General features: G+C 45.7%; 2 protein-coding genes across 2 annotated transcripts; one reads left to right on the top strand and one right to left on the bottom strand.

The window, feature by feature from the left end:
• Positions 1-9158: 9158 nt before the first annotated feature.
• On the bottom strand, positions 9159-22370 carry hsd11b1la (hydroxysteroid (11-beta) dehydrogenase 1-like a). The gene is made up of 7 exons (XM_029255032.1): positions 22319-22370; positions 16017-16165; positions 15815-15910; positions 13734-13864; positions 11552-11645; positions 10853-11018; positions 9159-9520 (listed from the first exon to the last, which is right to left on the bottom strand). The coding sequence occupies exons 3-7, from the start codon at positions 15903-15905 to the stop codon at positions 9343-9345; spliced, it is 660 nt and encodes a 219-aa protein (XP_029110865.1). The 5' UTR covers positions 15906-15910; positions 16017-16165; positions 22319-22370; the 3' UTR covers positions 9159-9342.
• On the top strand, positions 21912-24695 carry micos13 (mitochondrial contact site and cristae organizing system subunit 13). Its single transcript, XM_018728039.2, has 4 exons — positions 21912-22068; positions 22674-22830; positions 24133-24184; positions 24329-24695. The coding sequence occupies exons 1-4, from the start codon at positions 22040-22042 to the stop codon at positions 24424-24426; spliced, it is 336 nt and encodes a 111-aa protein (XP_018583555.1). The 5' UTR covers positions 21912-22039; the 3' UTR covers positions 24427-24695.
• The last annotated feature ends 896 nt before the right edge of the window (positions 24696-25591 follow it).

The raw sequence follows: 25591 nt of genomic DNA, 5'->3' as shown, positions 1-25591 counted from the left end.
GAACCGGAGGGTCCGGAACGGCGCGCCAGCACGCGGGAGGACATGCTGGTGGAGCCAGGAATTTTTCTGGCGGTCCACAGAGGAAGAGTCCCTGCTCCGTCTGAACTTTTTGTTCTCCTTTGTTGTGCGGCGCCCCTCCCCCGCCCCGCCATGTTACTACCCTTACCCCGGTCCAAATCAGCCCTTCTCCTCTCCACAAATGAAATTCTTTGGAAAGTCATTTTATATCACCCTTTGAACGTGCATTGAACTGTAAAACCACCCCATCGGAAACAAAATAAAGGGCCGGGGAAGGGAGGGACAGGGGGACGGAGGCGAATTATAATTCTTCGCAGGCCTTTGGTATTAACCCAAACACCATAGCTGTCAGCAGCTTGCGGAGGGACGTGCGAGGGGCAAACATTCAGTGTTAATTGGCACTTTGTAAGCGCGGAGCCTTCCCTTTGTGAGGGCAGGGAGAGAGAGAGAAAGAGGGAAAGAGGGACGGGGAGGTTGAGGGGTGGGGAGCAGAGAGAGGCCCGGGCGGGGGTGGGAGTGGAGGGGCAGGCCGAAAAGTGCCCGCTCCAACCCTTCTAAGTTTTTGGCCCTTGTTCAGTGTTTACGGTTCACTTCTTATCCTTTGTTAATTGGGCTTTCTCCCTCTCTCCCTCGAAAACAAAAACAGCCACCTGCCCCCTTCCGGAGAGCCGGCGCCGGGCGTCGCGTCTTCGAAAATTTGTTCACGCGTCATTCGGACGGGAGATTCGGACCGTTCGAAAACGCTCGACCTCGGGCCTTAGCGGAGCTTTTGAAATTCGGCCGAAAGTGTGAAAATACGCGATCCGAACGCAAAGCCGCGCGATCGACTTTCGCGGCGAATTCGAAACTTGTTTCGTGCTAATATTCCAAACTTGCAAACGGTGTTGTAATTTCGTACCGTCTAAAATGCCTTTCTTTGATATCTGGACGACACAAAGAACACAAAGTTATTTAAAACCCTTGCAAAAAAATATTTGCAAATATGTTGAATTATTATTATTATTATTATTATTATTATGATTAGTTGAAAATACAGGCCTATCCATCATGATGGAGAAACACCTAAATCTGTTCTTGTATCTGTGTCAGTCTGTTTCATTAAGCTTTATTATTTGTGGTATTTCTATTGATATAAACCTACAGTATGAAGCACATTAATAGCGACATATGACCTGTTCGTAACAAGAGCTTTGATGGGGTCACAGCCGTTAGCGTAATAAAACTTGTCGAGCGTTTTCGAGACTCGCCGTGTTGATGTAAACATTAAGACTGTGGCACAAATTACTCTGTCAGAGTGTGATTTATGGTGCTGAACTCCGAAAATCCACAATCCACAGGGGTTGGGTTGCTGGGTCATTCAACAAATATTCATGTACGGTGAGTCCACCTCATAGGTTCTCTTCCCAACATCGGCGGAGCTACTTTTATTTAAAAATGGGAAGGTTTCTTTCAGCACGTCCCACACGCGGCTGACCAACCCCAAGAGGAAAACTACTCATTCGCTATTTTCGTAACCGGGGACAAATATAGCCGTACGCTTTATACCAGACAGCACCGATACATCCCGACGCTTGTTTCCCGCATAAATTGTTTACTTGATACTTATTTCTGCGCATTTCCTTCCTTCATGTGCTGCGTACCTCATTTTGCAAGGTAACACAAGGAGGAAAAGCTTTGCGGTTTATGAAAAATAAAAGAGTCACTCCACGAGTAGCTGCATGAAACTTTATCTGAACATCCAAGATTCCTGATCGCCTTCCTAGGAATTTTTTTCTGAGATGCATATGAACATTTATGTTACATCATATGAGTAGCTGCATGACGGTTCATCTGCTTTTCAGCAGTTATGATCTTGAAGTAATGGTGCGTGAACATTTACACCTTACATGAACTTACGAGATGAAGTGAGTCTGGAAAAGGTGAGTTTTATGACCCTTTTCAAATGCGGACAGGGATTCAGCAGTTTTGAGTGACAGGGGGAGGTCGTTCCACCACAACGGAGCCGGAACCGAGAACCTCCGTGCTTTAGCCTTCCTGCGTGGGACCAGCCGGCGGGCATTTGTATTCTATCTGTAATATTAGGGAATGAGTAAACAAGTAACCAGCGCACATCTTGGCAACGACACCGAGTGCGGTTGTTGACGGTTTCGGAACGCCAGCCCGCCCCCTCAACTCCGAGCCCCTTCCCGCACGCACATTTTCTCGGCCGTTGTATTTCGTTTGATTCATGCGCCCGAACCCTTTCGGTTCGACTCATTAAGACCATTTAGGGCGCCTTTACGAAGGCCGTTCCTATCGCGGGTTCGGGCTGCGACGGCTCTCCGGCACCCGGAGGGCGAGAGACGGATTGCGAGAGGGAGTGCGGACGGGGCAGCGAGAGGAGTTGAAAAGCGAGGCCTTCGTCTGCGTGTGGCCGAGCTCCCTTTTAATTAGACTGCGGGGACGCGAAAGGACACGGCTCTGTCTTCGGGAGGGTGGGCACGGTGGAGTGCGGGGGCTGGCCTGTTTCACAGAACCTCTGGCCTCTCTTTCTCGGAGCAAATGATGTAAACAACAATAGTGGCGGCGCTGAAAGGACACAGGTGTCGGTCATTGTTCCGGGGTGAATGGACGCCGGGGGCTGTGTGGGGGTGTGAGCGGGGGTGGGGACGAGGGGGGCCGCCTGGGGCGACTCGCAGCCGCATGGCCCGATGAGCCACCCACGCTTCTCTCAATACACTTGCGCTGAGTCCTTATTTTTTTAAACTCTCGATGAGCACGCACTGAAATAAAGTGTGTGAAATAAAGCATCGAGCGCAACCGCAAATGTGCCGTTCGAACCGAGAGCATGAATAGGGGCTGCAGGTGGCGTTAGTGCTCAGAGGCAAGTTTGAGTCCCTTGTGCACGGTACTTGCCCTGAATTGGCCTGCACCGATAGAGTAAAAATTACCCTGCTGTATAAATGGGCAAATAATTGTACGTAACGTAACTTTGATGGTCAATTTGGAGAAAAGTGATGGCTAAACTAATAAATTTACATGTAAATGTCAACGGGTGAATCACTGCAATAGAAGACATAGAGGGAAGAACGATCATGGTCCATGAACTCACGACCGTGAAAACACCGATATAATGATCGGCGCGTTCTTACCCTATGGACTCTGATCATTCTTTCATCTTGGGGTGCGTTTACACGGCCTGCTAAATGCATGGACGTTGATCGTTTCTCCATTTTACTCCGGTGTCGATATGTGGTTCATTGCCATTAACTAGGTGGCACCAATTTTTGCATTTCTTCAAAAATTGGGAGTTGATCGCTCTTCCCTCTGCCCGTTAAAGTAGTTTAACATTGTAAATCAATCTAGGAAAAAGTGTCAGCAACCGTTACTTTGCAAGAACTGATCGCGTGTGTGTACAGTATACAGTATATACATTATATTTATGCCACTGTGTGTCAAATGTTGAAGTTTTGAGAAGGGCCATGGTTTCAGTTTGATCCTAAGGACACCTTTCAGAGCCCTGGGGTGCCACGGCCCCTCGGTGGTGTGAGAGGATGTGGGTTCGATCCCTGCTCAGTCTGTGTGGAGTTTGCATGTTTCTTCTGGGTGCTCTGGTTTCCTCCCACACTCAAAAGACATGCTGTTCAGCTTCACTGTAGTGTGTGTGTGTGTGTGTGTGTGTGTGTGTGTGTGAGTGTTCCGCTGATGAGTGACCCATTGTAAGTAATGTATCTAGCAGTGTAAGTCACCGCGGTGAATAAGGTGTGTGGGCTGATAACACTACATAGAGGTCTTTGGAAATTGCTTTGGAGAAAAGTGTCTCCTAAATGAATACATGCAAATCTGGGGTCTTGGAAAGCCTAGCATTCTGTCTGATCTTGAGATGAGCCCCTGATCTCTAGGTACAGCTTTGGCCATGCACCTCACCACCTGGTTTAAGTGGCTGATTATTGACATCGGGTGGTGCTGTGGGAGGTTGGGCCAAACAGCCCCGAGACACATCTATGGCTGCGAGGAGCCTGATGCTGAGCTGCACTGTCGCTGTGTGACACTTTGGTGCAGATCAGGGTCTCTGGTACAGATGGCAGCGAGAGTAGCTGTTGGGCTCCCATTGCCCGTGTGCTGCGCTGCATGATGATGTTGGGAGAGGGTGAGGGGATTTATTAGCAGGCATTAGGAACGCTAATCTGTTGCAGGTGTTGCTGGCCGCCATCCCGGGCCCGGCCTGCTCCCCGCCGCAAGAGGCCCCACCACGAGCAGGGAGGGAAAACCCAGCAGCCGCCGCCGCCGCCACCACCGCCTTCTCTCCCCCTGCAAGGCTCCTGCTCCGACTCCAAAAATTCCTCCCAAACTGTTTTTTTTCCACCTTTCTCTGTCTGCAACTCAGCTTAGCATGCACTCAGGTCACATTCTTGATGATTGTGCATTTTATATATATATATATATATATATATATATACTGTACTGTACTGTATATACATATACATATACTGTATATATGAAAAAGTGACAATAACAATATAATGACCTTTTGTGCAAGTCGGAGTCGTGTCTGAACATTGTCTGTTAATTGTTTAAATGATTGATTTACAAATAAGCGGATAGACAGGATCGATCTTAAAATTGAAATGGTTTTAGTTGGTGGTGTTTGATATTCAGGAAAAAAAAGAAAAAAAAACGACTTTCACATATCAATAGGCACTCCCATGCTGTCAATCTGTTCAACTGAGAATATTAAATAATTGCCAAGTAACAATGATAATATCCACATAATGACTAATGTTGACCAAAACCATGCTGATCCCATGTAGAGAGTTATCGTGAATAATTTTAAAGTTAGAATATCAGTTAGTTATTTAACTTGACAAAGATGAGCTAGTCTAGAATACATATAAAAATGTTTTATTGCATCTGAACTGTTAAGCCTATTGCTTATAAGGCAGGGCATTTTGCGGTAACGTACGCACAAAAATTCACCAGTTTATGCCGGTTTCGAGCTTTCGCTTGAATGGCTTGCTGTTTATGGGCTGCTCCGTGCCATTGCTATGCCAGAGACATGCCAGTAAAGCAGATCTCACCACTGAAAGAATACATAATGAGATAGATCATTTTAATATCTCTGGAATTCCATACATGGAAGTGGAATGTCCAGGGTTAATAAAAATAAAAATGGATTATCAAAAGAAATGTGATAAATAATTACATTACACATATATAGATATATGAAGAGCATCATATTTATTATAGATACATTTAGCTTTTTGCCCCCTTGTCTTCACACCGTGTTTACCGCAGTCCGGTACGGTCCAGTGGAATGCAGCCGTTGCTTTGACAGTCTCGCCACCTGCTGGACAAAACACCAAAGGACTACAGTGGTCATGGTGACCTGGGGGACTTGGACCCTGGATGCTTTTTACACCACTGACACAACTTTGTGGATTCCCCTGGACACTTGGAGCAGCTCTATTGCAAGAACAAGAGCAGTAACCCCGGTGAACCATGAAAGAGTTCGTTTCAGTTATTTATCCGGCTTACAGTGAGCTGCCCCGATCTGAAAATGTTATTCCACGGCGTTATGTCGGACTCCTCTTCCGCATAATAATCGCAGCACGCCTGTCTTAAATGAAGTTCAATCATAAAAGCTTCAGCTGCACTCGTTCAAACTATTATCGAACAGACACCACTGTCATACTGTTCCAGAACGGCACAGGAATTTTTTTGCTGACAAATGGAAAATATAGTTGAATAGGAAGTACAAATACTAAAAAACATATTTTAACAATATTTGTAAATATTGGGGGGTGCGGTGGAGCAGCGTGTTTGGCCGGGTCCTGCTCTCCAGTGGGTGCGGGGTTCGAGTCCCGCTTGGGTTGCCTTGTGATGGACTGGCGTCCCGTCCTGGGTGTGTTCCCTCCCCCCCAGCCTTATGCCCTGCGTTGCCGGGTTAGGCTCCGGCTTCCCGCAACCCTGTATGGGACAAGTGGTTTCAGATGATGTAATGTCATTACATATAGGAGGTATGCCTGGTACGGTCAGTCCATCAAAAAGAACTGCCACACACCCACCCTCATCGCCTTTCTCTATTCGTATTATCAAATTCACTAAGAAGCGGTTTTTGTGAACATATTACACACATATGCAGGTAGCATATACTCTGTCTCAAAAAAGGTGAACCTCCGAAGAAGTTTGGGTTATTAGATTTTATGTATTTTAACCACCCTTTCACATGCGAGTATCGAAAAAGTTTTCTTTTGCTGTGAAAAATAATCAATATGAAGTCATTGCACCGAGAAAAAAAATTGTATCGATTTGCCGAGAGCAGCTTATCAATGTCTGAGATGTCATGAAGAATGAAGAGCATTTTAAAAGGAGCTCATCACAAGTTATGTAGGACTCATCTGTTGAGTATCTACTAAAGAATTGTGGGATCTCAGATGTGTGCCTGGTCAATGTCGTAACACACATTCACACTTCACTAAATAAAAACGGGCAGCACGGTGGCACAGTGAAGAGCACTGGTGTCTCGCAGCACCTGGGTGGTGCGTGAGAACATGGGTTTGATCCCTGCTCGGTCTGTGTGGAGTTTGTGTGTTTTCCCTGGGTGCTCTGGTTTCCTCCCACACTCCAAAGACATGCTGTTCAGGTTCACCCATAGTGTGTGAGTGACAGAGAGTGTGTGTGTTCCACTGATGTATGGATGAGTGACCCACTGTAAGTAGTGTATCTAGTAGTGTTAGTCTTCGGGTGCTCTGGTTTCCTCCCACACTCCAAAGACATGCTGTTTAGGTTCACACAGAGAGAGTGTATTCCTCTGATGTATGGATGAGTGACCCAGTAGTGTATCTAGAAGTGTAAGTCACCTTGGTGAACAGGGTGTGTGGGCTGATAACACTACATAGAGTTCATCGGAAGCTGCTGTAGAGAAAAGTGTGCTACATAAATAAACGTGTCATGATTCCATCTGGGAAGTTGGTCGTCAGACCCAAGTGCGGCGCACAGGATGAGGGGATGATCTGAGAGTCGTAGTCAGGAAACTAGAGAAGGTTACCGAGGAACAGACCTCAAATCCAAAAAACGTGAGTCGTAGATCAGGTGACGGGTCGAGGCAGACGAAGAGGGTGAGGGGATTTAGGAGAAGGAGGGTCGAGGAACAGGAACAAGGAAAGGGAGGTCAGGGAAGCGGTGAGCAGAACGACCCGAGGAGCGCGAGCGAAGAGTAAGGCTGAACGAGGTTCTGCGTTTTCCTGCGCTCCGGGCTGTCCTTTTATGTGCCCGGACCCTGATCGGCCGCAGGCGTTCCTCGTTGCCGGGGTGGAGGGAGTGACAAAATATAAAAAGCCACTTATGCAACATTTAGCTGTATTGTGCAAATATAGCAAGAAATCAAAATGAAACAGTTGTTTGGCATAAAAAAAAAAAAAAAACTACAGCCAGACCCCAATACGTCGCTTATCCGAATTTGGACCCAGCAGTTGTCCTTGGGTTTTATAATAAATCAGAATAATGAAACTCCGTGCCTACGTCTTATTGGGGTTCGGACAGCCGGAACCAACCACCATGTTACTTACGCTCTTGCGTTAACGTACATTAGCTGCTTTTCGAACAGCTCTGTGTTCCTGTCAAGGAGTAAAGTCAGGGGGCATAATAATGAAGTCCCTGCATGAGTGAGAGTTCACGCTACGCTCTTGTAGACAGACTGGACTGTAAACTAGGTAGAACAGAGGCTACCTGTGGTTTACCGTGCTGTCGTCCTAATCGATACGACGCAGCTCATATGTAGTCAGCGTGTGTGTCGCGCCCGATTCAGACTTTGGCCAAAACCACCCAGGTGGAGTAAGGAAGCATAGTTACAGACTTTAAATGTTACATTTTTTCATGCACATTCAAAAATAAACACACACACACACACACACACACACACACACACACACACACACACACACACACACACACACACACACACACACACACATTTTCAGAACCGCTTGTCCCATACAGGGTCACGGGGAACCGGAGCCTACCCGGCAACACAGGGCGTTAGGCCGGAGGGGGAGGGGACACACCCAGGACGGGACGCCAGTCCGCCGCAAGGCACCCCAAGCGGGATTCGAACCCCAGACCCGCTGGAGAGCAGGACTGTGGTCCAACCCACTGCGCCACCGCACCCCCTAAAAATAAACACATACTTTAGTCAATTTTCCAGGGCTGTGGAGTCAGAAGCAACTATTGGATTACCGGGGATGATAAATACGTTCCGACTCAACGTTCCCCATACACCAGCCTGTATGTCAACCCCCAAAAATTAGAGGTATAATATAGGTTTAGGCCTACAGGTGCCGGAGAAGTCAATCGCCAAAATAACGTGCGACTTTTGGGTAGTGCTGTGGAATCGAAAGCACTTATTGGGTCACTGGAGTCGGAGGTTTCGTGTGTTTTGTGTACCGACTCCACAGCCCTGGAGTTTTGATTTTAGCTAAAATTTCACTTCCCCACCCCCCCTATTTATTTGTCTGAGTTGAACTCTTTCCCCGAAATGAATGTGAATGGTCACTAATGCGGGGAGGGGGGGTAGTACAACAGCTGCACCAAATTTCATCATCAGTCCACACTAGAGTGCAGCCCTTCTGTCACAGTTCAAATGTTTAAAACAGTGCATCATCATGTTTAAGCGCTCTATAAATGTTTAAAACAGAGGCCCCTAAAACACTGACGGAGAAGATGGACAAAATTGTTCCGATTCTTGAAATCACTCCTGTGGCAGTTACTATACCAATATAGTATGAGAGCACATTACAGAAGGTAAAACATTAGGTGTTCAAGTTCACACACGTTATCTGAACTGCTTGTCCCGTACGGGGTCGCGGGGAACCGGAGCCTAACCCGGCAACACAGGGCGTAAGGCCGGAGGGGGAGGGGACACACCCAGGATGGGACGCCAGTCCGTCGCAAGGCACCCCAAGCGGGACTCGAACCCCAGACCCACCGGAGAGCAGGACCCGGTCCAACCCGCTGCACCACCGCACCCCCTTGTTCAAGTTCAGTACTGTGTGAAAAAAGAAAAAAAAAGTGAAAACACAAACACGGTCGACTGACATCTTACTGTTTATCCAGGCTACAGGTTGTAAACCGATGGGATCAGCTTCTTTCAGCTGTGAAGAGAACTTAAATCACCACCCCCCCCCCCCCCACATACTAACATAACTGATCTGAGACAGCTGCATACATTCATATATCAAACTACAGAAGTGTCTCTGGAATTTGCTTTTCCTTTACAAATAATGACAGTTCTACATTTAGCACACAGCCAGTTACACTTTGCATCTTCCTTTACTCAGTAAACAAAAGCTAATTACTGTAAACACTCCTGATTATAAAGTCCCATATAAAAGGATGCAGGTTCCCTGTTAAAATCATGTAGTAGAGATGCCAGGGGTAAAAGGTGTCCCACTGTCGAGTTGCTCCAGCTTTAATTATGTGCAGAGCGGCTTCGCTTGCAGGGTGGGCCTTCGTATTGGTGTAACCTCTGCAAAAAAGACAACGTGTTACACACCATATCAACGGAATGAAAAAGTAGACAAGTAGAACTCGGCCAGTGAAATTAAATATAATTTTCAGTGAGCAAGTGCTTCTTATCCATCCATCCATCCATCCATCCATCCATCCATCCAATTTCAATACCATTTGTCCGAAGCAGTGTCACAGCGATCTGGAGCCTATCCCAGAATCAGCTGGGGCAAAGCTGGGGAAGGGGGGCATACACCCTGAACGGGATGCTGGTCCATTGCAGGGCAGCTTATTATGTATACATATTCTGATTATGACAAAGTGAGGTCAGCTACTGCACACGCACACAGATACACTTCAAATGAGACTTGCGCCGCTCACAGAATGTCTGATCCTCTTATCAGTGTAATGAACTTCAAGTCACGAGATTCACATAGCAGATTTTACAGCGAGCTTGAGTCGCAAAGGGAGTGGGGGGGGGGTCCTGTAACCACAAAAAAATAAGCCTCTTGTTTCTCCAGGGCTTCGCTTAAGCCTCAGAATACTCATCTGTTATTTCAAAGGGAACTGAAGGCAGCAAAAAAGAACCTGGAAGAACCTGGAGCCTGGCATTTAATTTAAATCAGTTTAATTGTGTATAAAGAAGCTTCGTTAAGAACCTTTTAAGAAACTTATTACAGAAATAACTAGTCTGATGGTGAAAATACGAAAAACTGAAGTCCACTTTTCCTGCATTTTCTTGATAAGCCACACATGGGGGGGGGGGGGGTGTGATTGTGGTGCAGTGATTAGAGCTACAGCCTGTGGACCCAAAGGTCACAGGCTCAATCCCACCTCTGGTGGCAGCACCCATGAGCAAGGTAAATTACCTTGCCATATGAATAAGTAAATAATTGTAAGGTTACAGTTATTACAAGCTTAACATTCCAAGTCTCTTTGGCAAAAAGTGTCAGCCAAATGAATGGAAACCCTGAGAGCATATTTTATTGCATGTCAGGGTTTCCTAAATTGTAATTTAATGTTTCACCACTGGGGCGCAGTGGGTTGGACCAGGTCCTGCTCTCTGGTGGGTCTGGGGTTCGAGTCCCGCTTGGGGTGCCTTGCGGCGGACTGGCGTCCCGTCCTGGGTGTGTCCCCTCCCCCTCCGGCCTTACGCCCTGTGTTACCGGGTAGGCTCCGGTTCCCCGTGACCCCGTATGGGACAAGCGGTTCTGAGAATGTGTGTGTGTGTGTGTGTGTGTGTGTGTGTGTGTGTGTGTGTGTGTGTTTCACCACTCTGACACGGAAGGGCGCGCAAAGGATATTCTGGTATGTTCTTTCATGATAATGTGAAAGGTCAGGTGCGGCTCACTTGACTTTCTCCATGGCAGACTGGGTGTCGATGAGGCCCAGGAAACACATGGTGATGGTCACATTGCTTCCTCGCATGGTCATCTCATGTCGCAGAGACCCGAAGAAGCCGCTCAGCGCAAACTTGGTGGCTGCATAGGGCCCCACGAAAGGTGAGGACATCTTCCCTGGAGAACCAAGGCGCGCACGCTCGCTCGTCAGTACACAAACAAACAAAGTGTTTCGCAGGACGCATCCCCCCCTTGCCTTAAGTAGACACGTACAGAAATGTCCCAAAAGATACACCAGATCCTACACTTACAGTCACAAGCTGAACAAAAAGGAAGAAAACTTCTGTCTCAAAATGAAAAACTGAGATCTTGGTTTCATTATACAGTACAATCAGTGATTTTATTAGAATTATGTATTTTCTGGAAAATTTACAGGTCCATAAAAAACCTTTTTAAGAACTCAACTTATTAAAAAAGTTAATATTCTCCAGGAGGTCTAGGAAAAGAAACTTTTGGGACAGACAGATAGCTGCCAACTGCCGTAATGACAATATAAAGCAATGTATTACCTTCTCTACTAAAGCGGAAAATTTTCCACCAGGTGGCTGTAGAGACATGACCAAAAGATGACCTGATCCTTGTCACGTTCCGCTTTTCCTACCTGTTCCACCTGCCATACGAAAACAGTAAGGGCCCTTACGTGAACTCACCTAACAAGGAGGACACCACGACAATGGAGCCCCTACTCTCCTCCAAGGAAGGCAGAGCTCTCGATGTCATCTGCAGGTAACTCAGAAAGTTCACCTTCCAAGAAAGGGAAGGCAATTCAACCATTTACATTTATTTATCAAGCACATGCTTTTCCCCAAAGCAACTTATAATGGATACTATGTAGTGTTACCAGCCCACACACCTTATTCACCACGGTGACTTACACTGCTAGATGCACTACTTACAATGGGTCACTCATCCATACATCTGTGGAACACAGACACTCTCTCTCTCACTCACACACTATGGTGGAACCTGAACAGCATGTCTTTGGACTGTGGGAGGAAACCAGAGCACCCAGACAAAACACACAAACTAAGCAGGGATCGAACCCACATCCTCTCGCATAACCGAGGTGCTGTGATACAGCAGCACTACTCGCTGTGCCACCATTTATCTTACAACTTTGCCCGAGACAACTTACGATGCTAAACTTCGTAGAAGTATCCACCCGCGCATACAGCGCAACAGTCTTTACCGCAGCAATGCAGTGCAAGTACCTAACTCAGGGGTACAAGCGGAGATTCCAACACAGGGCCGTCCAATCTAATAACCGTTCTTAACACATCTGCTGAAAATGCAACTTCGGAGAAAGAATCCGAGCGTTACGGCTGTACGCACCCATGTGAGTGCTGCCCGCTATCCGAGTCAACAAAACTACACGCTTTGTTAAATTTATCGAAAAACGTAGTGCATGAAGTGCTGATATTCTAGGAGGCACAGGAACTACGGCTCCTTTGAGTTCTGCAGAAGAATGACCCGGTTGTTAAATACACATTTTATTGCATAGCTCTACAACACCAAAGGGAGAGAGGCAGAAGGAGGAAAGGCATGGTTATACTACACTGGAATGAAGTGTGAAGCCATTAATTATACGGCACGACAACGGGATAAGATGTGAATGCATAAGTTTTGTTAAAACGTAATCTTTAACACGGTACAAGGGTATCGGACCTGCATTAACCATCGGGTGTGCTCCACATCGCCATCCCACGTGGCAAACGGGCTGGCTCCAATGTGATTTAGTACGAGGTAGTCTAGGCCTCCTGCAAACACAAATGAAGGTAAGAGCGACCCCTCGAGCGCTTGCCGTTTCCTACCGAAGTTGGCGTACGTAAGGAAAACGGTGAGAAAGCGACCGCGGTATGGATTAAGCCACTGGAGCAAGAAGTTCAGATGCCACTGCATACTGTTCATTCGGAAGGTACGCGGACCCTTTCACTTCTTCCATTTTTTATACCGCAGCCTTATGCTAAAAATCGATTAAACTCACCTCCCCCCTCAATCTACACTCAACACCCAATAACGGCAAAGCAAAAAGAGGATTTCGAAATTTTTGCTACTTTAGTAAAAACAAAAAACTGAAACACCGCATTGACGCAAGTGTTCAGACCCTTTGCTACGACACTTGAAATTTAGCTCGGGGGGGGATCCCATTTCTGTCGATCACCTTTGACCCTTTAACCCTAAACCGAACCCATCTTTATACACTCGGGCTCAGCACATAATTTTAAAATTATCTTGCCGAACATTTGCGATGAGCGCTACAGCAGGGGCCCGATCTGGATTACATCTGAACGTTATTAACCGCAACGTCACTCAGATTATCCAGGGTCTGTGTGGGAGGAGGGAAGAGGGGCAGGCACGGGTTCTGCGGTACTCTGCATATCACCATTTCACCTGCCTAGCTAATCCAAAGCAAACTTCAGCACCCTGTCGGGATCAGAGGGCTGGGCCAAGTCAGCAGCAATGTACAGCACCTTCTGCGCTCCCAGGCTCACACACTTCTCTGCTACCTGCGAAGTGCAAATGACAGCAACACAGATGCGGATGCAACTGTCCTTCCAATACATCTCTGACTCCAAGACTTTCGCACACTCCAGAGGGTCGGGGTGCATTTGGATATCTAAACATTTTTATTCCACAAAGAAACTGAGGAATAACAATTGCTGTAACCATGTAAAAAAATATGGCCAAACTGGCTGGACATATTTCTTGGTTAAAACCACAGATGATATTATGGCATCTGTGTGAAAAAAGAGAAGCACTTATGACTTTGCTGACCTCTTAAGACATATGCATGACTGTTATTGGAAGAGAAAACATTGACTGAATACTTGCCCGATGCAGAATGTGTTCTCGTCTTGCCGTGATGACAATCTGGGCACCAAAGCGGGCGTAGCGATAAGCCATCTGCTCACCAATGCCCGTACTGGCCCCGGTCACCAGGACCCTGGCGCCTTTCAAAGAACCTAGAAAACGCATCTTATTTAACGCATCACACCTTCTCCTCCTTCAGCTTTCAGCTTCAGGCTGAATCCTTGTTACTCTCCTCGTCCTCAGCAGGCCGTTTGTGCGATTCCACCTCCGCTCCGCCATCCCTTACCCTGCGACTTCCAAATATTGTGCAGATAAAGCCTCTAATTTCTTCGCGGCAGAAAAAGCAGGACATGATAGCTCTGAAATGCAGGGGAAAATTCTTAGAGAAAAGGCAACAAAAGACTGGACACGTCACAGAATTTGCGTCTTATAACCTCCGGTCATCTCCGCTTGGATTGCACGAATGGGAGATTTGTGCGAGATGCTTTTCAACGGATCCAGTTGACTGACTAAGGGGCGTCCGATTTTGTAACCGGCATAAAACCTCTGATTAAGTCCATTTCTTTCCGGTCAATAAGGTACTGAGCAAAAAAGCAATATACTAGAAACTGTGGTTGACTAATTCAAATTGTAACGATTTGATTTCGTCAACGGCACCATAGTACAGTACCGCAATTGTGGCATTCATAATTCAGCGCCATTATATGAATGTCACAGTTGTGCACAATTTATCGAAGCTGCGCTCAGAATTTTCACTTTTTAATCTAATTATATTCTTACGGCACTATCACCGTGCATTCCTTTGAGGCTGAAACTATAGCAATGAAGTCAGGCATCGATCAGCTAAAGTTTTCACCTTTAACTGTTCTCATGAAAGCCAACTGATCTCCCGCGGTGACCCTGTGGCATGGGGACAAGGAGGTTAAGCACTAAGAACGGAGGAAGGAATCCATAAATGAGCAGTCAAGTGATTCATGCAAGTGTAAATCTCTGTGTACAGCTGTTCTGGTCTTGGCTGTAAAGTGTTACCACACCACAACTAACGTACATTTCCACGAGTGCATTATCAGGATATTACATACTTCTTCTCTTTAAACTGAATAATTTTATAATGCCTTGCTCCATCACTACAACAAACTTAGTGTGTGTTTCTTACATGAGATGGGGGGGGTTCACATGTCCTGAAAGGAGTGTGTCTTTTGGATGTAAAGTACAAAGTGACAATTCTATATAATTGGATATATATTGTATATATAATTGTACATATTTTTATCTTGTATTTTTCCACTTGTTTTATATTTTTTACATTGCAAGTATTTTAAGACCTGTATTCTGCTGCTGTAACATAATAATTTCCCTTGTGGGATCAATAAAGTATATCTGTCTGTCTGTCTGTCTGTCTGTCTGTCTAATTCTCATGAATTTCTTACATAAAAACACCTTTACACAATCATGCTGAAAGGGGCCAAAGCCAGACACACAAACCTTGTGCAAAGGCTATCTGGGGACAACTGTTGCAAAGTGGTTAGAGCTGCTGCCTTTAGACCCAACGGTTGCAGGTTCAAATCCTAGTTGCAGTACCCTCAATGCAGGCATTTACCCCCCCACCAGTACTCTGGTAAAAATGCCTAGCTGTATAAAGAGGTAAATATTCAATTCATTTTACTCTTACAGACTGTTTTAACACATAAACACTGAGGGTTTAGAGAAGCCAATCACTGAAGTCAACGAATTAATTATTCAAATATCTGAAACATGAGGCGCTGGGATCAAAGTTATGCGAATCATAACTGCTGTTTGTAACATTTGTTTTATTTTTTTTTTTTCCCTTATTTGCCAAGTTAAGGACTTTTGACCAGGGGCGCGGGGGTAGAAGGGTGTACAGTGATTTACCCTACTTGCACAGCAAGGCATTGATGATTGATTCTCACGGGACGAGTTCAGGCGCGTTACACCTCCTCGATCGAGGGGACGACACTTTACTTTCTGAGCCGAAGCGCGCAGCTCCCGCTATTATTTACGATCCTCGGGACCCAGAACTTAGTCGTGACCGCGCGAGCGGCCCGTGACAGGTAACGGCGCGTGGCACGTGCCGCACTCACCGCTCTCAAAGTTCTCCCTCCACGTGACGAAGGCGGCGAGCGCTGCGAGCGCGGCCCCGACCGCGAGCACCTTCCCGAGGAGGTGCGTCATGGCTCCTGTCCGCAAACAGCACACACACACACACAGGGCGTTAGTGGGTTTTCGGCGGGGTTTCAACGTGACTGCGCAGTGAACAGTGAGGCGACGGCGGACGCTTCTTACCCTGCCACCCAGCGCCCGGGCAGGCCCCGCGGCCCCGACAGTCCCCGTATGTCGCCGTCGCGTGAGCGCGCTGAGCTCTGAACCCCCGCGGAGGTCAATGGCTTCACGCGCCAGAGTCCACCCTGCTCGTCAGCGCTCCTTTCTCTTTCCTTCAAATTTGAATTGAATTAGTTTTATTTTTCATTCCACATTCTATCCCGACTCCACTCCAGGCACTTGCTCCTTTTTTCTACACTTAAGTTGTACACCTACTTATTCGTGAAATTATCAGCAAATCATGTGGCAGCAGCGCAAATGAATAAAATCATGCAAATAGACTGTAGAGAGCAGGAGCTTCAGTTAATGTTCACATGAAAGACCGGAATGAGGAAAAAAATGTGATCTCACTGAGTTAGACCGTAGCATAGTTGTTGGTACCAGATAGGCTGGTTTGAGTATTTCTGTAACTGCTGATCTCCTGAGACTTTCACACGCAGCGCATACACACACAGAATCTGAAACCGCTAGTCCCACGTGGGGTTGCGGGGAGCCGGAGCCTAACCCGACAACACTGGGCGTAAGTCTGGAGGGACACACCCAGGACAGGACACCAGTCTGCCGCAAGGCACTCCAAGCGGGACTTGAACCCCAGGCCAACCGGAAAGCAGGACCCGCCCAAACCCGCTCCTCCGCCGTGCCCCCCTCACACACACCACTCTCTAGATATTACTCAGAATGGTGTGTAAAACAAAATATCCAGTAAGCTGCTGTTCTGTGGACAGAAATGCCTTGTTAGAGAGGTTAAAGGAGAATGGCCAGACTGGTTTGAGCCGCCCGAAACGCTACGGTAACTGAGAGAATCACTCTTTAAAACTGCGGTAAGCAGAAAAGCACGTCAGAATTCACAACACGTCGATCCTTGAGGCGGATGGGCCACAACAGCAGAGGACCACATCGGGTTCCACTGCTGTCAGCCAAGAACAGAAAGCTGAGACTACACTGGGTACAGGCTCACCAAAACTGGGCAGTTCAAGACAGGAAAAACGTTGTGGTCGGATGAATTTCGATTTCTGCTGAGACAGATGGTAGGTTCACAATGGTTGGCATCAGCAACAAGAATCCATGGACCCAACCTGCCTTGTGTCAACAGTCCAGGCTGGTGGTGGTGGTGTAATGCTGTGGGGAATATTTTCTTGGTGCTCTTTGGGCCTGTTAATACCAATCAATCATCGCTTCAGTGCCACTGCCTATCTGAGTATTGTTGCTTACCATGTGCATCCCTTTATGGCCACAATTTACCCATCTTCTAACGGCTACTTCCAGCATGATAATGCACCATGTCACAACACAAAAGTTGTCTCAAGCTGGTTTCATGAACATGAGTGTTCTTCAGTGACATTCCCAGTCACTGGATCTGAATCCAATAGAACACGTTTGGGATGTGGAACAATAGGACAGTCTCAGTATGAATGTGCAGCTGACAAATCTGCAGAAATTGTCAGCATGGACCAGAATATCAAAGGAATGTTTCCAACATCTTGTGGAACCCATACAATGAAGAATTGAGGCTGTTTTGAGAGCAAAGCGAGGCCCTACCCAGTACTGGTATGAAGGACACACCATTTTAAATGCAGGTCCCTACCCAGTAATATAGTACCGATGTGGAGAAAAATTTAATTGTAAATTAGCTTCCATGCCAACAGCCTGTCTGTGAAACGCTGACAGTTTATCAGGTAACTTTTCTATATTTTAGTTACACATCAAAAGGAATGAGCCCACCAATTTGATCAAAAACAAATTTAGGATGAAATTCCAGATGGAGGCAATTTTCAACCAGTTAATTTTAAGAGTCAAGAAAGAGTCAAGAAATCAAGCCCATCATTCTTATATGAGTTAATAATCAAGACTTTTTGATATAGTGTTGGTTTTTCCACAAAAAACTGAAGAGCATCTGGTCAACTTTTACACAGTTTTGCTGTCTAAATGCATTGAAGAGGCAACATAAGTGGGCCTGAAAATACCTTCTGCTTTGGACAGAAGGACAGACCTTTTTAAAGACAGGTGTTTTTGCAACCAAAGATTGAATCTGTTTTTTGCCTTATCAATCATGGGGTTGAAGTTTAGAACGATTCTGTCCAGTGGATCCTTATTCAGATTCCTAAATAACTTGTTTGCTCTTTAACAGAGATGCCACTAATAGATGTTGCAGGACAATTCTGTGAGGCAAGCAATTCACTTTTTTGAGGTTAAGATACAGCCCGGAAACTTTAGAAAACCTCAATTAACTCAACAGCTGGCTGCATCTGCGAAACACCTTTCAAGAATAAAGTCATATCATGTACCACAAGACTTATAATAATACTGCGTCCAGCAATAGAAATACTTTCAAACTACTTAATAAAGTGACAAAAGACTTGAGCAACAAGGAGGAATAGGTACGCAGAAACTGGGCAACCCTGCCTATCACCTCTTTTGAGAGAGAACTTTTGGGTGGTGCCATGACTTAACTTCACAGAGCTGTTACCATCCTCATCCTAACCCCTTCACGCTCAGCTGCAAACCGTTCCAGTGCGTGCTGGAGGCAACCATGTGACAGTGCCAAGAGAACAACATCATCCACAAAAAGCAGAGACATCACCTTCCGACTCCCACACAGAATGCCCTCCTGACCTCGACTGCGCCTTGATATCCTGTCCATGAAAACCACAAACAGGAGTGGAGACATGGCACAACCTTGGCGGAGTCCAACACCCACACTGAACAGGCCTGACTTAATGCCGAGTATGCAGGCACAGCTCTTGCTCCATGTGTACAGAAACCGAATGGCCCGCAGTAGCAGCCCCGGTACCCCATACTCCCTAAGAACCTCCCACAGAATTTCTCGGGGAACACGGTCATAGACCTTCTTCAAGTCCACAAAACACATGTAGACTGGATTAGCGAACTCTCATGCCCCCTCAATTATCTGTGAAAGAGTAAAAAAGCTGGTCCACTGTTCCACGGCCAGGACGGAATCCGCATTGTTCCTCTTCAACCCGAGGTTCAACTATCGGCCGAAGCCTCCTCTCCAGCACCCTGGCATAGACTTTCCCAGGGAGGCTGAGAACTGCGATACCTCGATAGTTGGCACATACTCTCCGGTCCCCTTTTTCAAAGAGAGGGACCACCACCCCAGTTTGCCAGTCCAAAGGCACTGTCCCCGAGGTTGTCAGCCATGACAGCCCTACAACACCCAGGGCCTTAAGCAGTTCCGGACAAATCTCATCCACCTCGATGCTTTGCCACCTTGGAGCTTACCAACTACCTCAGTGACTTCCACCAGGGACATGGACTCTGATGGCATGGAAGCCAACTGGCTCTGACTCCTGTAAGGGAGGCATATCTCTCGGGTTTAAGAGTTCCTCAAAGTGCTCCTTCCACCTCCCGACAATGTCCTCATTAGAGGTCAGAGTTTCTCCACTCTTGCTGAACACAGCTTGAGCGAAGCTCTTCCGACCCCTCCTGAGATGCCGGATGGTTCTCCAGAACCTCTTTTGAAGCCGACCGATTTTCATTTTCCATAGCCTCTCCAAACTCCTCCCATGCTCTGGATTTTGCTTCTGCAGCCACAGCCGCTGCCGACTTTTTTGCCTGCCGGTACCTGTCTGTTGAGTCAGGAGACCCCAGAGCCATCCAGGCACTAAAGGCCTCCTTCTTCAGCTTCACGGCTTCCCTCACCACCGGTGTCGACCAGCGGGATCTTGGGTTGCCGCCCTGACTGGCACCAACAAGCTTTTGGCCACATCTGTGCCTGGAGGTGTGGAGGTTTTGAACAGGGTCCATTCAGACTCAATGTCCCTTACCTCCTCCAGGACATGGGAGGACCGCTCTTTGAGGTGTGAGTTAAAATCATTCCGGACAGGGTCCTCCAATAGTCGTTCCCAGCACACCCTCACTAAATGCTTAGGTCTACTAGGTCTGTCCAGAAGTTTTCCCCGCCATCTGATCCAACTCACCACCATATGGTGACTGGTTGACAGCTCAACAGCTCTCTTCACCTGAGTGTCCAGAACATGTGGCCTCAAGTCAGATGAAATGATTACAGGTCAATCATTGACCTTTGGCCCAAGGAGCTCTGGTACCAAGTACACTTACAAGCATCCTTGTCTTTGAACATGGTATTTGTTATGGACAAACCATGGCTAGCACAGAAGTCCAATAACATTTCACCATTCGGGGTCAGATCAGGCAAGCCGTTCTTCCCAATCACCCCTCGCCAGATTTCCCAGTCACTGCCAACGTGAGCATTGAAGTCCCCCAGCAGGACTATGGAATTAGGAGGTGGGGCCCTTTCCGGAAACCCACCCACCGTCTCCAAGAAGGTCGAATACTCTGAACTGCTGTTTGGTGCATAAGTACACACATCAGTCAAAGTTTTCCTCTCTGAGACCTTACATCACCCTCTCATTCTTAAGTAAAGTCACACACACACACACACACACACACACATTTTCGGAACCGCTTGTCCCACACAGGGTCACGGGGAACCGGAGCCTACCCGGCAACACAGGGTGTAAGGCCAGAGGGGGAGGGAACACACCCAGGACGGGACACCAGTCCATCGCAAGGCACCCCAAGCAGGACTCAAACCCCAGACCCACTAGAGAGCAGGACCCTGGTCCAACCCACTGCGCCACCGCGCCCCCTAAGTAAAGTCATTCTTAAGTAAACTAACTGGTCTCCAGTGATCAATAAAAAGCAAGTTTTTATTGATTGAACAGATTGCACTTTGTGCGTATGAGTGGGATGTGCAGTTGGAGCAATGCTCTCTGAATGAACTTCAAACAAAAAGGGTGCAATTAACTCAGGAAGGACCTTTTCAACACACTGATTCCATCATTCTGTGAGGACTTTTATTTTTAAGGCAGTTAATGGCATCAATAATTTCTTCTACAGTAATTCCAGAGTCACACAATAGTTTTTCGTCTTCAGTAACTTTCGAGGTGGCTGCCATGTCATCATTGTTAAACTTAGATTTGTACGATATGGAGTAATAGTTATAACGAAAGTTGGAAGCAACTCCCTCAGTGTTCAACTGAAGTACACAATAATGCCTTGTCTCATGTGCGAGGACTTTTAATTTGTAGTATTTCTAACTGCGATACTTCCGTAACTAAAGCGGCGCAAATTTCTGACGTCATAGCATTTTTGAACGCTCATATTTAGAAATACACAATTTGCTCCATAAAATGTGTTGGACATAACAAAAACAATTATTTAACATGAAGCACGGATAAGCAAAAAAAAAAAATCAATTAATTTCTTGCTAAAACAGAGCTTTGTCATTCACAGAGGAACGGCAATTCAATTGATTTCACCACATCAATGATGCTACCGCATTGCTGTGCTTATTTACTCTGGTTTAAATTGCAACCTGTACAATTCTCATTTTAAAACTTTAAAACTTAATGACCTCGTATGTGGAACATTTATTGATGATTTTCACAAGAGTTTCTTTTTACTCAAGCACAGTTATGTAATTTTCTACTGTGGCAACCGACTGATCTCGTGCTATATTTTGATGACTGAGTCAATATTATTAGAATTATGGAAAAAGGAGAGTTATAGAAGATGCCCTTTATTTTGTCAGTGGAGTATTGGCATCGTAAAATTCTTAAACGGGTATTTTAGTTTTTTTTGTAATTGGAAATATATGTATAAAATAAAACATGAAGTGAACGCAAAAAAAATATATAATATTTTATTTAGTGCCTACAAAGGCCCAGGGTTTTAAGCTATAGTTAATGTCAATTAAATATCAATAGCTAGTATGCCGCACTCCAAATGTCGAATGTGCCGTAACGATCCTTAAAATACTTTTGCCTGTTGGGGTCAACGGTCATGTTTGAAAAAGCTTTATTGAGAGCAGTGGTCGACAACACGGCCATTGGTGTGTCCTTGCTAATGCTTCCTGCTGCCCAGCTGCGCTTTCCAAATACCCTTTCGGTCGCCCTTGGCGAACTATTGGTATAATATTTATAAAGTTATTTTAGTGTGTCCGTACTATGGCTGCAAAACTGTTCCCCGTCATAAAGTAAGTTTTCTTTTCTCTTGTTTGTGCTGTGAGTGGACAGTCTGAGTCTGTTGTTGTTGTGTTGTCAGTTGTGTCACTTCGAGTTCTGCTACTCAGAATATAATAATGTTTTAGCCTTAAGCAGCACTAGTAGTTTACGTGTATGGGAACGGCTGATCTAGTTGGAACTCGAATATTTTAGTGTAAACGCTTAAGTTGTGTTTTGACACTCTGTTTAATTTTAGTCACTAAATTGCATAGCAACACCTACCGAACCTAGTAAGGATGATGAGACGGATCGCATGTGTGACGTCACCGTCGCGTGGAACTCGCACCTCATGGGCAGCAGGTGCATTTACACGAACGTGGGCTTTTACCGCACACGTGGGTGGAAAAAATGTCAGCCAGAGCTGGTAATGCAGAGTGAATTCTGGGAAGTGTACCATAAGTATAAGCAGGGTTGCTCCCCTCACAGCTGCATGACATTGATTCATATTCATTCATTCGATAGATGAAGATGTTCCAAAGCAGTGAATGTATGAATGATGTGTGTCTACATTGTGATGTGGAATAGTGGTTGGGAAACGGTGCTTGTGTTGATGCTGAATGCTGCAGGTGTGTTACAGGTTGGTCACCAAGGTGTCGGTGGCGGGCGGGGCGCTCTACGTGGCCTACGACACAGGCTTACTGGGAAGCGGCGAGAAAGGTGCAGAGGTCCTCGGCAAGGCTAAGGCAGCCATCCCCCCCGCGCTGCAAGAGTGGATGAAATATTTTGGTGTAGAGGTAATGCAGAGACTGCTTTTTTTTTTTTTTTTTTTTTATCATTACCCATCCAACTATCCAACAACTGCTTGCCCACTGAGGGTCATGGTAATGCAGAGTGAATCCTGGGAAGTGTACTGTATAAGCAGGGTTGCTCCCCTCGCTGCATGCCATTTATATTCATTCGTTCGACAGATATTCTTTTTCAAATAAGTGTACGATTGTCGGTGTACAACAGTGCATCCCACAGCAAAGAGCCTTAGATGCAGACACGCTGTCATCCCAGTGCAGTTGGTTCATCTCATACCATTGTTTCTGTTGGCTCTCGCTACGTTGCATAAGTAGCTGCCTTAGGGTCTGATAAGGAATGTAAAGGTTATCGTGACAGATGGTATGATGCAGATGTATGTGGCTGTTAGGAGATCAGGAGAGAAGTGGAACCAAAAGAGAGAATTTGAGGCCCTCCTTGAATGCAGAAAGGGATTGAGCAGTTCTGAGGGAGAGAAGGACCAAAATCAAGAACATATGGACCCTGTGTGAGTGGGATCACCAAGCAGCGAGAAGTAGAGGAGCACAGTGCAGTTCTCAGTACTACAGCTGGAGGTGGGGATCCAACCTTTGGATCCAGAGGCAGTAGCTCTAACCACTACACTACTGGCTGTCCCATATCAATAAGCACTGTCTGTCTCATGGTCACAGTAACCATAAGATATCCTGTACAAAAGCTGAGTGCTGAAATTAAGGTGGTGTGGCGAAGGGTTAAGCATTTTATGTTGTCAGCATTGGGTTCCCAGATTGTGGAGCGCTGTTTTAAAATTATATTTCATTACACAGGTAAAAATAAAAAAAATACAGTGGAACAGCAATTTGCTGCCCATGTCAAGGCCTTAGTTGCTGAAGCTCTTATCTCTTGTCTGCATTTTTCATAATTGTTCTGATTGTGGATGTTGTCAAAGTTTAAAAACACACCTACATCAACTTGATGCTCACTAACTTTCAACACCCTTAACACGTTTCCTTCACATCTGCAAGTGACGTTAGGGCATCTAAGGCTTTTTTTTTTCTAGACACAATGAGTGGAAAGTACAGAAAAATACACTTTGCCAAACTGTGTACACAGCATCCGATATGTGTTTTGTTGAAAGCACATTGAATGGCTAAATGAATGTTAGCAATAATGTGATAAAGGTGGCCACTCCCCGATTTACCCCACATACGCACTGTAACAAAACAGCTATACGGGGTCAGTGTTAAGCAAGGTGGCATGACAGTACATGTGCAGGGGTTGTGTAAAATGTCCCCCCGCCCCTCTGTATTTTTCAGGTTCCGGCTCCTCCTAAAATCGATCTCTCTCCCAAAGAAACATGGAACACAGGTGAGAATGTCAGAAATTGTCTTCAGAGCATTTTACAAACATGCTGCTATTTTATTTTTTTATCGGCTGAACACCATTAAGACTTGAAACTTCTTTCTACTGAACTTCTTTCCTCACTGCTATTTTTCACTATATCTTCTCTAGGAGTACAGAAGTCTGTTTCTGCACTTTCCGTGGCCCCCACCAAAGTGTGCGAATACACCAACCAGGGAATCCAGTACCTGAAAAACTTGAGCAAGTGATTGTTGTCAATGCAAACTTGTATATATCAGTGTACCAGTTTTTATTTTATTATTTTGTAAAGGGTGAGAGCGTTCTTTCTAGATGGTCAAACTAAAGAATGGTCCCATGGTGATACAGCTATATTTTGTATTTGCCCTTGTGTGAAGGTCCATTTATTCATAATGAAAATGGGGGAATTTTCAGAGCCCAAGTCTGAAAAAAGAGGTGCAAAATCCATTTTTCCTGCAAATAAAATTGTTTCTAATCTCCGTTGACTGTCTTGAAGATGTTCACAGTTGTGGGTAATTTCAGAGCCCACTTGTTTTTCAGCTGTTTTCTTGACCATTTTGTTGTAAAGGAAACAAATGATCACTTTATTTCTGATACGAGAACATTGGAAAATGAATATATTTCTATAAATATGGAAGAAATTTCAGTATGCTTATTTGCATATTCTGAACTTGAAATAGCATATGTCCCGTAAATTTATTAGCAGATTTTTGGAATTAGCATTTCAGAAAAAAAAATGCAAACCCTGGTAAGAAACATTCATAAGGTTACAGCCTGCAGCCCCCACCTATGGCATGATATGAGCTGTCTCCTAGCTGTAGGGCCACTCAAAAGAATATTCAGATGTTTTCTGACATTTTGTCATAGCTTAAAAGTATCATTTATTATAATAATGAGCACTAATGGAAAAGTGAGGTGCTAATAATAGTCTATGTAGAATTTTTAAAAACAACTTTGGCAAGCCCTTTACAGTAAACCAAGTAAGGGTTCTTATGTTCATATGTTCCCGTGAATAATTGTACAATAAATAACAGCACTTTTTACAGCAATCCAGACCAGCAGAATCCATTCACTATCAGGAACTGCTTGTACAATGTAGGGTTTTAGGGGACTGGAGCCTCTCCTTGGAGAGTACAGCGACGGCGGTTCATACTGACCGATCCACCTGAAGTGTGTCTTTTGACTGTGATGGAAACCAGAGCACCCACAGCAAACCCATGTAAACACAAAGGGAACACACAAAGTCCATGCAGACTGTGTGGAGCTGTGAGGCACCAGCGCTACCCCTGCTGGCTGTGCCGCCCCAAAACAGCAGGATACAAGGGGAAGACAAACCATGAAAGGGAAAAAAGACGGAAAAAACGAAGCACTCAAATGTGGTATGTAGAAGAGATA

Source organism: Scleropages formosus, chromosome 9 (assembly GCF_900964775.1).
Source record: "Scleropages formosus chromosome 9, fSclFor1.1, whole genome shotgun sequence".
NCBI lineage: Eukaryota > Metazoa > Chordata > Actinopteri > Osteoglossiformes > Osteoglossidae > Scleropages > Scleropages formosus.
This window is presented reverse-complemented; position numbering and strand designations above follow the sequence as displayed.